This window comes from Miniopterus natalensis, chromosome 8 (assembly GCF_054644295.1).
Source record: "Miniopterus natalensis isolate mMinNat1 chromosome 8, mMinNat1.hap1, whole genome shotgun sequence".
Lineage (NCBI taxonomy): Eukaryota > Metazoa > Chordata > Mammalia > Chiroptera > Miniopteridae > Miniopterus > Miniopterus natalensis.
The window spans coordinates 19,681,379-19,698,591 of NC_142088.1; the positions used below are offsets into that span (position 1 = coordinate 19,681,379).

The 17,213-nt window shown below is 38.4% G+C and overlaps 1 protein-coding gene across 8 annotated transcripts in view; it reads left to right on the forward strand.

Annotated features, from left to right (window-relative positions):
• INO80D (INO80 complex subunit D) overlaps nucleotides 1-16,795 on the forward strand; it is a 60,874-nt gene extending 44,079 nt beyond the window's left edge. For all 8 annotated transcript variants that reach the window (XM_016196695.2, XM_016196694.2, XM_087819627.1 and 5 more), the window contains 3 exons: nucleotides 2,373-2,590; nucleotides 3,097-3,254; nucleotides 4,990-16,795. In XM_016196695.2, coding sequence (XP_016052181.1) covers nucleotides 2,373-2,590; nucleotides 3,097-3,254; nucleotides 4,990-6,155 — 1,542 coding nt within the window. In that variant the 3' untranslated portion in view covers nucleotides 6,156-16,795. The remainder of the gene's footprint in view (nucleotides 1-2,372; nucleotides 2,591-3,096; nucleotides 3,255-4,989) is intronic.
• Nucleotides 16,796-17,213: the final 418 nt, after the last annotated feature.

A 17,213-nucleotide genomic window follows, 5' to 3' on the forward strand; every position in this document is an offset into this window, starting at 1 on the left:
CACACGTTGTCCTGGCATATAGCAGAATGAGAAAGTTGGGTGTGACTAGTGTTTGTAGTAGGTAGGTAATGAGCAGTCAGCATTACTCTTGGAAGCAGCTAAGTGAGGGACTAACAAGAGCCAGGCAGAGCCTTGGTCATGGGCAGTTCTGTGTGGATTGTCTAGCACAGTACCAAAAAAGTTGCTGGGCTATGAGACATAAGCTTAGGAGAATAAAACACCAACCTAGACTCAGAACCAGGTAATACTGAGTATCTTACAAGTAGGACTTGTGTGTCTTGGGCTGGAGCTCTCTAGCTTCCTCCTGGCTAAGATCTGCACTGGTCCTAGAGGGAAATCCTAGAATGAATGCCCACCACTCTGGTGGATACTGCTAGTTGCTCAGTCACTATTTGTTGAATTAAATAATGGATATAATAAAAGAAGACCTCAAGTGCTGCGCCAAAAAAACCACAGGTACTGGGAAACAGCTCTGTTTTATAAATTTGTGCATTTTGACTTAAGCCTACAATTGTGTTTGGTGTCAAGTATTTGGCTGGGGTTAAATTTCTCTTAGATTTCCTGACTTTATGTTTTAATTTTATTCTTTCTTGTTTTGAATTTGATGCTAGTAATTAGTCTAATAATTATTAGCCTTTTTAAAAATTATTATTGATCCTAGAGAGAGAGGGAGGAGGGGGAGGGAGAGAGAAACATCAATGTGAGAGAAAAATCAGTCACTTGCCTCCTATATGGACTGAACCTGTAATGAGCGTGTGCCCTGACTGGGAATCGGACTGGCGACCTTTCGGTGCAAGGGATGATGCTCGGCCAACTGAGCCGCACCGGACAGAGCAGTTATTAATCTTGATATACTATTGTCTACGCTCTTTTTATGTATTTAGTTGTGTTATTACTGAATTCATCAAATCAGAGGTGACATTGGTTGTAAAAACCATTCTTGTTTTATATACCACAAAGAAAGAAAAAATGCTGCACAGTGCATTTCTTATCACTTACAATTTTTGTTTTATACTTACTGAAGTAGCTTTAGACTTAGATAGACATAGATTTTATCTTCTATATAACTTCTGCTTTCAGCTGAATTACTTGACCTGTGAAAGACAGTATTTTCTACTTACATCAACTATAACCCAACTTCATCTCCTTTATGGTTTTTTTCCTTTCTCATTGGGTTTTTGCTTCACTAATAATTTTATACCCTATTGCTGTTTGTGTTTTCCTGCATACACAGCAGTTTTTCCTCTACACGTAAAACCAACAATGCACATACGTTACTTCAAATGATGACAGTACAAAGACCTGTGACCAACTTGGAGCATGTATGTAGGTAATGCCAACTATAATGACCATCACCTGGCCAACAGCAATAAGATGGCATTATTGTAAATCACTCCGCCATTGCAGAGGTATTAAAATGGGCATCTTGAAATGGATGAAATATGGTATTCACATTTAAGGGTGCTACCTGAAAAAAGCTAGTTATGTCACCCGTTTCTTTGCCTACTCACTTAATTGCAGCAGGTCTATAAAGCTAGTCTCCCCATTGCCCCCTCTCTTTACCTGGTCTCCCTGGCCCACGTCAGTTACTTGAGGGACTTGCTGTGTCATGATTTCCAGGTCCACATATCCATCTCTTTATTTTTGTGCACCACATAGAGCTTTCTCTTACCTCCTGGACATCTCATACCTCAAACTGTGCGTGAGCCAAACTGAATTCCCTAACTTTTCTCCTGAACCTGTTTGTTCTGCTGTGTTCTCTATCCCAGCTAATGGTATTCTTATCTAACAGTCATGCAGACTAGCAACCCTAGAGACATTTTAGAGTTTTATATCCCTCCATCCTCGCCACATCCAAGGTGCTGTCAAGTCATGAGAATTCTGTCTTGTCAGGTCCTTGCTTTTCCCTTTCCTCTCGCTCTGGCCTTAGGTATTCATCTTGTGTTGACTGTTCAGATGGCCCTCTGATTGGAACTGTTGTCTCCCTGCACTTAGCTGTCCCTTCACATTGCTTCCAGAGTATTAATCCTTTTAAAGAGTTTGTAAAGTCATGCTACTCTTCTCATCAAAAATCATTCCTTATAAAATAAGTTTAAAATCTTTAGCGGGGTATTCAGAGTCACACGTGGTCTGGCACCAGACTTCTATAGCTTACTTTTGTATTTCTTCCTCCATTATGCCCCAAGCACCAGTCAAACCCAATTATTTGCTGTTCTTTATTCATTTATTTATTGTTACACATAGTTTTAGGTATATAGTATGTTTTAGGCATTATATAAAATATTAAAAGATACAAGCATTTTTTTATAGGTAGCTGTTAGGTTTTTCCCAAATAATCTCAGTTTAAAAATACCTCTTTATTCATTTTAAAGGATAATTTCTTGAGAGGAGATAGCTCCCGTAAAGTTCAGCACCAGCAGCAGAGGAAACCCAGGAAAAAAACCAAGCCTCCTGCACTTACCAAAAAACACAAGAAGAAGCGAAGGCGTGGACCTCGTCGACCCCAAAAACCCATTCCACCTGCAGTACCCCAAGGGAACCTCAGCATGCCCACCAGCGTCTCACTGCCAGTGGAGGCCTCTCAGATCCGGTCAGTGGTGGTGCCAGAGTTTACATTTCCGTCACTTGTTCTGACTGCTTAGCATACCTAGTTTGATTTACCTTTCTAGTGTTGGGAGTAGACTACAAATATATCACTTGGTACATCAGCCTAAACTTTTTAGCTTTCAGCACAATTTTTCAGCTGAACATTTTAGTTTTATCTGTTTGTTTCATTTTTAAACATTATTATGTTGACCAGATTTGAAATCCTCTAAAAAGTATTAAGACACACTTGATATACCAAACTGTAATTAATTCTACTATTTTGAAGTAAAAAAATAGTATCTTGAAATGTTATCTTGAAATATTATCTTAATATAGTACATGAGTAAAGGTTGTAGAAATATTGGACTGCATATGGTAAGGTCTTTTTGCTTTCAAATTTCCTTAAAGTAGGAAAGGAGACATTTTGAGTTAGTATTTCCCATTTTCTTGTTAGAGGACATTCTTGTGAAGGTAAAAGGGGTGGTGGTCCAACTATGTCATCTTCCCCAGGAGCCCATCCACGCCAGAGCTGAGTGCTGATGAGTTGCCGGATGACATTGCCAATGAGATCACTGACATTCCGCACGACTTGGAATTGAACCAGGAGGACTTTTCAGACGTCCTGCCACGGCTGCCTGATGACTTACAGGATTTTGATTTTTTTGAAGGTATGGTCAGTATTGTCATTCAAGAAAACTGAGTTTTAAAATGAATTCTTAAGAAGGGAAATAGTTTTTGAGGCGTGTTTGAAGTATACCTCCTCACATATAATGTCTTCCACTGTAGATAGAAAATAGGATTTTGTGTAAGCCATTTCACCCTTTGCAGAGGGTAAGGACTGTGAAGTTTGTTCAATCACATTAGTGGATGGATAGTTTGAGAGCTAGGTTTATAACTTCACTCGTTTAAAATGAGTTTTACTTGAGTTTATTTTTGAGCAAAGACATTTGAAACTTGTGTTTATTGAAGCCATTTAGAACTTCTCCTGGTTTTAATACCCAACCCTGTGCTTTAGTTGAAGTGTACTTTCCTAAAACAGTTTGCTTAATTCTACCAATTCTCTGGTGTTTTCATGGGAAATCTTTTACATTCTTAGAATGTTCCCTTCACTATTTTTCTGATGAATTAATCAAGTTTCTAACTATAGATTTTTAAAATATTGGTAATGAAATCAATGTAGGCCCATGAGCTTTCTTTTTATGAAAATTAGTTAGAACTGGGAGAAGAATGAAGAATGAGAGGGAAATACCTATTAGAAAGCAATGCAAAAGCATTATGAAAGGTAACCTAAAGAGGTGAGCTGAGTGTCTAGTGTGGAGCTAAAATATGCATATGAATTTCTATATCCTAGTCTTCCAGAGCCACCCCTCCAACTGGAAGAGTCTACAAGCAGAACTTGGTGGGCTCCTCCTATACAGCTTTGTCTCAGTCTGAACTGATAGGATATGTTTTTTATTTTAATGGCTTTAATATAACTTTAGGCAAAAACAGATGTATTTTCAAATAGTCACCATGAGTTTTAAATTGGTAGATCTTAGAATCCTTAAGAATTTAATGCTTTTTTATTTTTTTAAAATTTATTTTTTATTTTATTTTTTAAAATATATCTTTATTGGTTTCAGCGAGAGGAAGGGAGAGAGAGAGAGAGAGATAGAAACATCAATGATGAGAGAGTCATTGGTTGAGCCCGCAACCCGGGCATGTGCCCTGACCGGGAATCGAACCCCGATCACCTGGATCCTAGTCAACGCTCAACCGCTGAGCCACGCCTGGCTGGGCTATTTTTTATTTTTTTTAAAGATATCTTTATTGATTTCAGACAGAGGAAGGGAGAGGGAGAGAGAGAAATAGAAACATCAATGACGAGAGAGTCGTCATTGATTGGCTCCCTCCTACATGCCCTCAACTGGGGATTGAGCCTGCAACCTGGACATGTGCCCTGACCAGGAATTGAAACGTGATCTCCTGGATCGTAGGTTGATGCTCAACCGCTGAGCCACACCCAGCTGGGCAAGAATTTAACACTTTTTTTAGAGTTGAATGTATTGGGGTGACATTGATGAATAAAATTATGTAGGTTTCAAGCGTACAATTCTGTAATACATCACCTGTATATTGTATTGTGTGTTCACCACCCCAAGTCAAATCTCCTTCCTAACACTTTGATGAGATAGTTTACTTCTAAATGAACTGAAGATGTGTTACAATCTCCAGGACAGCTTGACATTTCAGACCTGTCCTGCATATTAATGTTTCACTTTTTCCTTCAAGTCCAATCCCTGCAAATTTCTCAACGGGGCCTCTTTTTAATAGACTAGTGTCCAGGATAACTCAAATGTATGGTTTTTGTAGTATGGGACCTGTAAAAGCCCTGCTGATTCTTGATGGCTTTTGTTTACTCAGGAAAGAATGGAGACCTCCTCCCAACTACCGAAGAGGCCGAGGAACTTGAACGGGCCTTGCAGGCTGTAACTTCTCTCGAGTGCCTGAGTACCATTGGAGTACTTACACAGTCAGATGGTGTGCCAGTCCAAGAGTTGTCAGATAGAGGAATAGGGGTGTTCTCCACAGGTACTGGAGCTTCAGGAATTCAGTCCTTGAGCCGAGAAGTAAACACGGACCTCGGGGAGCTGTTGAACGGGCGCATGGTCCATGATAATTTTTCTAGTCTAGAGCTGGATGAGAACCTGCTCCGTTCTGCTACCTTGTCTAACCCACCTACACCCCTGGCAGGGCAGATCCAGGGGCAGTTCTCTGCCCCAGCCAGCGTTGGCCTTACTTCTGCCACTCTGATCAGCCAGAGTGCACTTGGGGAGAGAGCCTTCCCAGGACAGTTTCATGGACTTCATGATGGCAGCCATGCCTCCCAGAGGCCACATCCTGCCCAGCTGCTGAGCAAGGCAGATGACCTAATCACCTCACGACAGCAATACAGCAGTGATCATTCACACTCCTCGCCCCATGGAAGCCATTATGATAGTGAGCACGTGCCGTCTCCCTATAGTGACCATATCACCTCTCCCCACACAACATCTTTCTCGGGTGATAATATGGCAGCTACCTTTTCAGCAGAGATGCCCATCATGGCACAGCACTTGCTCCCAACCCAACTTGAGGTGCCACTTGGAGGAGTTGTAAACCCCAGAACTCACTGGGGCAATCTCCCTGTCAACCTTGGAGATCACTCTCCATTTAGCAACCTTCTCGACGCAGATGGACATCTTCTTTCCACTTCCCTGTCCACGCCACCCACCACTTCGAACTCAGAGACCACACAGCCTGCCTTCGCCACCGTGACCCCCAGCAGCTCCAGCGTGCTTCCGGGGTTGCCGCAGACCAGCTTCAGTGGCATGGGGCCTTCCGCTGAACTAATGGCCTCCACCTCTCCCAAGCAGCAACTCCCTCAGTTCAGCGCAGCCTTCGGCCACCAGCTGAGTTCTCACAGTGGCATTCCTAAGGACCTGCAGCCCAGCCACAGCTCTATAGCCCCTCCTACAGGCTTCACAGTAACAGGTGCCACAGCTACAAGTACCAATAATGCATCTTCTCCTTTTACCTCCCCTAACTGAGCGTGTCTGTGTGTTGCAGGCAGGTGGGGAACCTAGTGTTTTCTATCTTTGTTTCCTCTTTATCACCCTTCCCCCTTTTCCTAAAGAAGATTTTAAAAATAACAGATGGGGACTTGAAGGGAACTCTCTTTTCCAGTTAAACAAGTTACCCTGCAGTGGACCTTGCTTCAGTGTTCACATGTGCTCCTTTGCACTGGTGCTCATTCCCTCCTGGCAGGTTCACTCCCCCAATGGTTTCCCTAGTGGCTCAGCACAGTGACTGGATAGAATTGACTCTTAGCAGCAAGTCCTAGAAGTGGAAGATACCTCAGATTACCAGTGCCCTTTACTATTTCCTAGTATTCAAATCAATGCTTTCCATTTTATTACCAGGTCTTTACATAGGTGGTTCTAGATAGAATGATCCCATTCATTGAGTCCCTGTGTGTAAGACGGAGCAAATGGTGTGCGGAGGCCGATCAAGGCTCTGACTTAGCACCAACTGCTAAATACCAGTGAGGCCAGGATTCCATTCCTAATCGTGATCATGTTTAATTAAAAAGAAAAAAATTAGTCTTTCGACTGCTTGTGTGTATGTGTGCGCCCACGCGTGTGTTTTTGTGCAGGGCAGGAAGCAGCTGTCCCTATGTTGTTCTTTTTCCCCCTAATGAGTATGTAAGGCTCTTATGTCTTTCCCACACTTCACAACCCTTATAACGCTGGTCATTTCCCACTGAGTTAACTAAGTTTACTGACTAGAGAGGGTGGTGGTCGGTCACATGAATAGCACAACCCTTTTCTGCTAAGTTAGCCTGAAACACAAAGCTGGATTCATGTCAGTGCTGTGGGTATGTCCTGAAAAGCTTGCCTGGAATGACTGCAGGGTTGTTGAGATCCTGAGGTTTGCTGGTAATATCGCCTTTTAGATGTGCATTTGTTCCTGAATCCCTCTGTCATGGAATACATTCACGAGGTGTAATTAAAGGAAATGTTTCAATGTGGAAAGCGGGATAGGTCTGATAGATTTGGAAAGATGGCATCTGTGAACTTCTTGGTCTGTCTTTTGCTTTTGAATTTTTCATGTTTACAGTAGTGCTTCTTTGGTAAGATTTGTAAAATGTTGAAGACACTTGTAGAATCAGTGTACCAGTTGTGAAGTGGTATGTAATATCTGAAGGATACACATTTTAGTTTCTTTCAAAGCAGATTATGGAAATGAGACATAAATTTTACCCAATCATTGGTACTTTTAAAATAATTTAAGTGCTTAGGTTTAAGTTTTGGGAAATTGTCCTAAGTACCAGGATTTTAGGCTTAAAAATCATATTGGGTAGTTTAGTAAATTGGTGACTAAGAAATGAATATGTGAGTTTTCTTTTTACCTGCCTTCTCCCTTGCCCTCTCCCCTCCCCCAGAAGGGTGGAACTAGATTTTAAAGGCATCTGTCCTCTGCTTTTGCTGAGACAACGTTTTATTGTCCCTTGAGGTACCATTGGCTATTTATACCTGAGTGTAGTCTAATTTAACATATATATATTTTAAAAGATGAGTAGAGAGAACCTATCTATTAATGATGTGATATAATGCTTCATTTGTCAGGGAATATTTGATCTTAATTTCTTTTCAATAGGTAAAGATTTTGATGTATTTTCCTACTTCCTATATGTATTCTCTTTATGCCATGCTACTTGTAACCAGTCCCTTCTTTTGAAAGCTTTTCTTTCTCTGCTTTTTAAAGGAATAATGGTGATCAGCAGGCATTATGCATATACCATGTGACTGAGATTACGGAGGGGAAGTCACATGACAGTAAGAAATCATTATATGCCCTATTTTGTATTTATTGAAAGTTTCTTTTTTTGGGCCAAAAATATGTTTGTAATATATTTAGTTGTTTTTTTTAAATCATGATAATTGATTGGGAGATTTATTTTTAATAGCTTTGCCTTTTTTGCAGATTGAGAAATTTCTAAATTATAAATTATGTCACAAAGCAAAATTATATTTGGTATCACCATAAATTTCTATTCTGAATGGTGAGAACAGATCACTTGAATATTTCTCACCTGTGAACCTATGTTAGTAAGCTTTTTTATTTTAATGTACTGTAACAAAATGATTATGAGTAGTTATACCTGCTCAAAAGTGTCATTTAGTTTCCTAAACTCTTTTCACACCCCATTACAATAACTGCCCATTCCCAGGGATTTGGTTTAGTCTCCACTGTGTACTGACTGAAGGTCATATGGAGCAGCACATCGACGTTCCTGTCAGCCCTTTGACAGCAGAGGGAAGTCACGGGCAGTCGATTTGAACGTTTCTGGCCATTTATCCCTCGTGGTAGCTGCTTAAAATTCTTCAGTTATCAAAACTGAGTTTGCAGTAAGTTGCACATTTTATTGTTTGCAATTTTCTGTTTTATGTGCATTTAAAAGCCCTTTTCTGCTTTCTAGTAAGGAGGCAGGAAATGATCAGGAATGTTGCCAGTTACAGCTTCACACCAAAAACTTGGAGAAAATTCATTTTTGTGTAGATGCCCACAATGATAGCTGAAGAAAGGGCACCCGTAGGAAGTACCCAGTGTAGGCGTGAGGAATTAGCAAAAAGCTAAACAAAACAAATTTTTCCTCTTATTTCATCTACTTCAAAACAAATATCTGAGCTTGCAGTTTGCTTTGCTCTTGCTATTTCTTGAGTCCCCTTTTGGAAGATGGAAGAACATCTGTGAACCCAGAGGTATCCATTACGTTTTTCTTGTAGCTAATGGAGAATTCTAGTCTATTAGTAGCAGGTTTGCTATTAATATGTAAAGAAAGGAATGACGTATCTTTTACTCCAGAAATATGAAAATCAGTGTCTTGTAATATAGCATTTATGCTATAATACGGCAATACTGGAATCAGAAACAAATTTTACATACGGTCCTAATTAGATGGAAGCTAGCTTTTATTCTAGTGTTAAACTCATGAGAAGTAGTGGCAAAGAAGGTTCAGTCTGTTTCTGTAGTTCTTTGGGACCATTTATAAAGGCCAGTTAGATTGTGTTAATGCGATTTTATTTACAAAGATGCTGCAGTTAATGGATACGTTCTGTGTTCTGAAAATCTGAATCCCATACTAATGTATATTCATTGGCTGTGATCTATAGCATCCGAAGAAAATGATGTGTTTTCTCTCATTTACTCTCTCTACATAATTGTGAATATTATTTTAATTAAAGTACTTAAGACATTGTTTTTTCCTCTGTTAAAAATGGATTGGCAATTTGCACATCTGGGTAGGTTATGTAGCTAATAAACAATTTACAATAGTTAATAGCAATTACACTTGACCCATCAAGTGACAGACTATGCAATGAAGAAATTTCCTAATTCTCGTCACATGGCTTATACAGTGGAGGATTATTTTCTCTAGGAACCTACCGTGTGAGATCCGACTGCTTTATAAATGACGTCCTGGGCAATTTCACGCTGGCAGGCAGCGTGTCGTGTTTAGTGCTCCTCCATGAAAAGACTGCAATTTAATGAGAAGCAAGTAGTAGGTATGGAAGTAAAATTGGAACTTTTTTTTCCTTAAAATTGTAGTTATGTCTTGAGTGGCTTCAGGCTAAAGAAAGCTAATCCTTTATCTTTGCCAAATAATTATTTATAAGAATTATTTCTTAAATAAGCCCAATCTTTCAACTGCAAGTTAGGAATCCTCCTCTGTGACTAACACTAACGTGTTTCCTTATTGTTCTCAATCCGTGATCACAACCCAGAGAAGCAAAGACAGTTCTTTGATTTGGAAAGAAACGACGTCTGTGACACACACAGGTACCCTGTCGGTGCAGTTCTTTTCCTATGTGAAATAATTTTTGTTTCTGTTGACCTGTACCATTCAGTTTTGGTCACTGGCGCTAGAATTTGCTCATGTGGGAAGTCCCGTGCTGTCTGTCGCCGACACTTGGCTGCAGTCCCTCCCGAGCGCTTGCGTGGGGTGGTGATGGTGGCCGGCCGGCTGCACCAGCAGGGTCCGTGCGAGGCAGCCTCCTTTCTCCAGGCTAGTTCAGAAGGCGGTGTGGGTTGGTGGTGTACAAAGATGAGGCTGTTGATAACACTAAACTAACTATTTAATAGGTTTGAAATTCATTAAAGATTTTTTAAGTGTCTAGTTTGCATTTTCTTCATCGTCTTTCCTTTTAGCCTTCTTTCAACATTCCATGAAATTCTACTTTTAACCTGGAATGTATAGAATAATGTTTAATGGTCTTCTAAATGGTCAACAGAACTTCCTAGTTTACTGAAGCAGTTTAAAGAACTGGAAAGAAAATGCAGTCCTCCCAGACAGTCTTCATTTGTATCTTTAATCACCAACACCTACATCGCGCCAAGGATTTTTTCCTGACAAGAAATATATTTCTTGGGAGGTATAGGATGGGAATATATATGATAGAATATAGATTTTTTTTCCTTCTCTCAATACATTGAAAATAATTGAATCTTTCCTGGCATTTTACGGAAAGGTAAAACAATTTAACGACTTCTTAATATCTTGAACTTTGTAAAAAGTTCCAATATATTCTGGAGGGAGCCAAAATCTGTGTTTAGTAGATTAACATTTTAAGTGCTATCATTCAAAAGATTTGTAATAAAATATCAGTGAAGAACATATTCATTTCCCCCTGACCAGTGAATTACGAAAGAACAGAAAACATAAATGAATAATTATTTCTCCCTGAATAACCAGTATCATTAATGCTAAAATTGTGGGTCAAATTTAGAGAGCCTTACTTCCAAATAGCAAAAATCCTTTTTTCACTCCAGCTCTTACTGTTTGTTAGCTTTCCTCTCTGCACTGTGATACAGAGCTAATCAAAGGAATTGTGGCATCAGAGAGCAAATGTGGTATGACTTTCTTTACCCTTGGTTCCTGGATCTTGGGAATGTTTGGTTCCTTTCAGTGGCAGAGTTTTTGGTGATCTAAACTTTAGTCTGCTAAATAATCTTGTAAGAGAAAACCTGTCTAACTCTTTCTTAGTAAGCTCTGTAGGGCAGCACAGCTTTCCTTCCTTTTCTCCTTCTGCCTGCTTGCTCAGCCCACCCCAGTCCTGAAGTGTGTTTGTACACACTCTCTCTCTCTCTCTCTCTCTCTCTCTCTCTCTCTCTCTCTCTCTCTCTTTCTCTCTTTCTCTCTTTCTCTCTTTCTCTTTCTCTCTCTCTCTCTCATCCTGGCCTAACAGAATCCTCTTCTTGTTCTGGTTCTGTTTTGTTTTTGTTTATTTTTTAAAGCTGGGGACCACTGAAGTAAGCTCTGTATGCACCCAAAGCTCCCCTTGGAAAATTTTTCAGCGTGCAGTGCGGAAGGCTCCAGTGCAGCTAAATGCCACACCATTGCTTTTACTTGGGGAATAGACTGATTGGCCCTGAAATGACTCCACCTCGTTAAGGTCCAGTGGGCTCCAGCGGATCAGTGTGGAAGTGATGGACGTTGTCTTCATCTGCTTGGAAGGGTTGAATCAGTTCCTCTCAACAGTGATAGTTCTTTTCACTGTATAGTGTTGAGTATGTCTCAGGGATTCCTTGCGGAAATTAGGGCAGATTTTAAAATAAAAAAATAGTTTTCAAAAAACTAAAGGTGACTCATCATTGAAGAGAGCGCAAGAAAGAGAAAACATTTGGTTTCATAGCCCACAGTGTCTTGCATAGGACTTTTTTCCTTTCTCCTTCAGCCTCTCATCTCAGCTTCAGCATACAGAATCCTTTCCCATCATGCACAGCTTTAAAACTTTTATTTAAAAATCTCCTTCCCCGATGAGCTTTCAGAATACTTATTGTAGATTTTAAGAGAAAAGGTATATTAATTTATGCTATTAACATCACCTCATAAATTATAAGTTTTATACTAAAGCTGTATTGAGTGTAATGAGTTATGTTGCCTATGTGTTTAATAGCTAAAAAAATTATATATGAGCTTTTTTTTTTTTGTTTGACAAAACAAACTAGTGAAGCACCTTTTTACACTGGATCTCTGCCGTGTCAAGGTGTATAGCTATCCTTTGCTACCTTGCAGATATATAAAATAAAAGGATATCCTGGGGCCTCAAAATGTAGAACACCTTTAGACCATTTATTACTGCTCATAGGACTGTTGAGAATTACATTTCTTTAGTAAATGATCTGTGGTTTACACTTAAGATGGGTAGAAGCTTAGTTACAGGGTAAATAGAAATACATAGATCAAGTAAAATTCCCAACTACTGTAGCTGGACTTTGTAAACTAAGTTTTTTAAGACCTCTTTTATTTCCTATGGATTTATTCTTTAATTTACAGTTGATTCTGTAAGTTGGGAAGTAAAATAGAGAAAATAATAAATCTAGATGTTCTCAGTGTCTTATTCAGGAACCTTTTTATCCCTCCTCACTAAGGAATTCCCACTGTGACTTAAAAATAGAATTAAATTACTTGTGTGCATGTATATGTCTGTATTTTTACACACATGCAAAAATACACATGGGGGCACGTGTGTGAGAGATGAATGTGTGCTTCAGTGAAAATAGAGAAAGGTAACAATGTATTGTAGAAATATGATTGATTTAGTTGAGGGTATTGGAGTTACTTTCTCAGTGTTTCTGTTGTATGAATATACCAAACTTTTCATCATGTTATCTTATGTTAAAAGGCTAGCTCTGATATCATGTGCATTTCATTCTAAAGTTTTGATTAACTTATATTATGCTATGTTTTTAAAATGACATGGAAACAGCAGGTTCTAAGACCAGCCTCTCGCTTTTGAACATAAAAATAAGAGAGAGACCGAGTTGTGTTTATCTATTGGGGTGACGGGACCAGAGATCAGTTGAACCTTTTTTTTTTTTTTTAGGTTAATAGATTTCTTCGTATTATGAGTTAGAAAATGTTGATCATCTGTCTTTTCTTGGTGAAGTTAAAATTACAGGCCTTATATAAAGAATGCCAATTTTTGAAGGGGCTGCTTTGTTTAAAGAGTTGGTGGGATCATTTAAAAGTGCATATTTCAAAACTCACGATTTCAGTTATTTTCAAAAGTGAAGAAAAAAATTACTCAGTTGTGCTATTATTTATGATGTTAGTGCCCCCTCCCCTATATTTTGGTTATAGGAAAAACCATGCTGCCCTTGACTTGATTCATGTGGAATTACACATTCCTATATTTTGAGGTTTGCCATTTTGCTCTATACATTCATTACTGGATTATCTGGTGGTCGGAAATAGTCGAAACTAGAGTTGTTATCAAATGCTCCAGTCACATTTATTTTTAATATAAAAAAATCATGTACTTTGAAATATGTCAAAACTTCTGATAATACACCTGAGTTTATAGTTATCTTTGAAGCCTCATTCATCTGTATAGTCAAGACCTAGGAAAGCTTTATATGTTCTTTTTACAGTTGTATTTTTGCAGTATCTCCCAGCTCCATTCACTCTTGCTTTATGGATTTAAAAAAATCTGCATATTTCTTGTACATATGCATGCAAATGAAAGAAGGGAGTTTGTATTGGTGCCATTTCTCCCTTCAGTTACTGATTAATGGGATTCGCTAGAATAAAGTCCCCCTGATTGAAGGGTGAAATAGACCCTTTGTGTATATCTGTATAGAGATGTGTATATGGGATGTGGTGGCACTTTGCTGAATGTGAACTTGCCTTGTCAATGGAAAGATTGAGAAGTATTATGTTTATTTATACATTTGTATAAATCTATATATACACGTATGTATATGTGTGTGTATAGATAAAGCTATATACATATATTTCCCTAAAAAAATGTGTGTGTGTAATAGAGAAACAGCCTTTGCTAAACCAAGATTATACACCTATGGAAAATTCTGGATTATGCTGTAAGCAGGAGGAGGTGGCAGTCGAGAGTCCATTATTAGAGCATATTAGGATGGAAGGGGTCCTTTGGATTATAGTCTTGTTTATGGTGATTATAACTGAATTTCTGTTAGAACTATTCTTACTTGCCAATTCCACTGTTCTTCATCTTCACTGTTTCAACATTTAAAACATGTCATTGTGATTTTTCTCCTTTATTGTGTCCTTCCTAGCCAGAAGCATTTGTCTTATGTGTGTTTCATTAACCTCTCGATTGTTTCTTTTAAAGATCTTTACCTCTGAAATTTCCCAGAAGTTACAAGTTTTGGTAATATTTTCTGTAGTAATTTTGAGAATCAGGTGTTCATCTTTGTCTCAAAAACAAACAAACCAAAATCAGAATTCAAACAAAACTGATTTAAGAATTTTACCTAGATAATTTTGGAACATTTTACTTAAAATTGAAAACAGAATTTGAGTTTATGATTGATATTAATGTTAGATTTATTTCCTCATTTAGTCTCATTAAAAATTTTATTTAACTTTGATTTGATCACAAATTCACCATTTTCATTTTAATGGAAAGCATACAGAATCTCATGTAAGCCTCTTGGATTCTATAACTCATTTTACTCATGATGAAACTGGTTTAATGAATTCTTGTGTAATGCATTCTGCTATATTTCCTTTTGATTTTTCCCTCATTGGTGACATTGTTTTAACTTTGCTGCAGTTCTCTAGAAGACTTGCATCCCTATATATTGTGCCTTTAAAGCTCTTATGCACACACAGACAAAAGTGTATTTATACATGTTGGAGCATGTGTACATATACTTTCCCATATGCTCACACAGTATGTCTTTAGTACATATTGTGGGAGTGGATATATAGATATTCAAAGGCAATGCAGTGTTGCTCTCTAGATATATATGTATATAAATCCTGTTGATATACTGTATATACACATGTATATGTATGAGTTTTAAATGGCAATCTTTTACATTTAGCAAAATGCTGCCCCTACTGGAATATTGTCACTGCGATGGCAGTTGTATGTAATGATTTAAAATACATTATCAAAAATTATTTAAAGAACATTTAAAATTCTCATCTAAAGACATCCACACGTTATTTATTTATCTTCTCCTTGTTTGTGTGTGTGTGCGTGCGTGTGTGTGTGTGTTTTAAATTGAAAGGGAGGCTGTAATTTTTAAGATGCCATCTGTCCCACGGGAGAAGGAGAGCTGGAGATTCGCTTGAGGGACCTTGTGCATTTTTCTTCTCTCTGATGAACCACAAACCAGCCTGTTTCAGTTACAAAGCAGTCCTAATATTTCCATTAGTGTATGTCATCCGCCCTCTCCTAGATCAACTTAATTCACCAATTTGCCTCTTCCTTTCATTAATAAATAATGATCATCCTGATCATTTTGCCTGGGGGAAGTTAACTACTCTCCTGCTGCAGGGAACTCTATCACCTAACTGTTATTCTGCCTTGTTCAAAAGTCAACTCTGAGGGAAGGCAGCCCTCTCGCAGAGCTGTCTTAAGCATGTTTTGCATTTATTTAGTTAAAGGTCTTCCCATTTTAATTATTTTTTTTTAAAGAGCTCCAAGTCTGCATGCACTTGACAGATTTAATTCTTACTCCCCATAGCTTCAAGTATTTTTCATTAGCATATCAATTTGACACACTGAATGACAGAATATTAAGAAAGAACTGTTAAATATTTTATTTTGTGATGAGTTGGCAGCAGATCACATTTTAAGACGTTACAGAGAGGAATGTAGATGGACAATCCTAAATGTAAGACGTTACAAAAAACAGTGGCGTAAGAGTACCCCTGAAGACTAAAACGGAGAGGTTGGGGTTTGAGTGATTTCAGAGGAGCTTACCTGGAACTTGATATCAGAAGCAGCCTTTAACAAAAATCCTCTTGGCAATTGTGTGGTACTAACTAGAGTATTGAAGTGTAAGTTGAAACCAAGTTGCAGTGGGAAATCAAAGGTGAGGTAGCTTGTTTGAAAATGGTAAATGACAGGTTGCACAGTTTAAAATCTCTCAACAAAGTAACTGCACGGTAGCAAGGACTAGCAGTTCTCAAAGCCCATCTTTTTCAGTGTTCTCATTCACCTTGACACCCAGTCCATACATTACAAATATTTACAAAAAAGAAAGTTGCTTAAAGGGAACTTACAAACTGAGAATCTTCTCTATTTGGGATAATAGTGGCTGGAAGCTTAGTTATATGCACAAAAGCTAGGAGCCACTCGGTTCTGCACAGACTGTAGAGCGAGATGAGATTGGCAGGTTTGGTAAGAGCCCCCTAGTTCTGAAGGAAAGGCATCTCTGTGGCATCGGGTGTGGTGTTGCTGGGGGAAACCACATTTTGGGAGGTGACAGGCTTCTGGTTTGTAATTTCCCTTTAAACAAGAAGAGACGGCTCACATTTTCCATATATATCTCAATGAATGTACTGTATTACTGTTTTAAAAATTTGATGAAATAATAATGGATTGGTCTCCTTTTGTTATCTGGTCCTTGTTTAATTTGTTTAAGGGTTTTTGTATACAAAAGTTTACATTTTTATGTATATTTTTCTTGTGTAAAAACTGATGTAATATGTGTATAAAACACTGTATGTATTATCTGTATATAGTGTGACAAAATGATTTTCTTTCTTTCTTTTGGATGTATTAATAAATCTTGCTGTGAAGTATCCTTGTTTTTGGTATAATTTCCTTTGCCTGGATATTGATGGAGGCTTCTAATCCAGGGTAGGTATTTTTCCCCTACTTTGTTATTTAATAAAGTAAATTTTTCTCTATATCTTACGTTTTATCAAGAACTCTAGGGAAATATATTTATGGTTCTCTATGGTTAGATTGACAGTGATTAATATTTGTAACAGCTGTGGATCAATTAAATGCTATCCAAGGTGATTTTGATGTGGTATCCAACCTTGAAATCCAACGAGAAGTTTCATTTAAAATTGTTACATGCTGCCCAGCCAGGCGTGGCTCAGTGATTGAGCATCGACCTAGGATCCAGGAGATCGCTGTTCTATTCCTGGTCAGGGCACATGCCTGGGTTGCGGGCTCGATCCCCTGTATGGGGCGTGCAGGAGGCAGCTGATCAATGAGGACTCTCATCCTTGATGTTTCTCTCTCTCCCTCTCTCTTCCTCTCCCTGAAATCAATAAAGATATTTAAAAAAAAAAAATTGATACATGCTGTAAGTGGTTT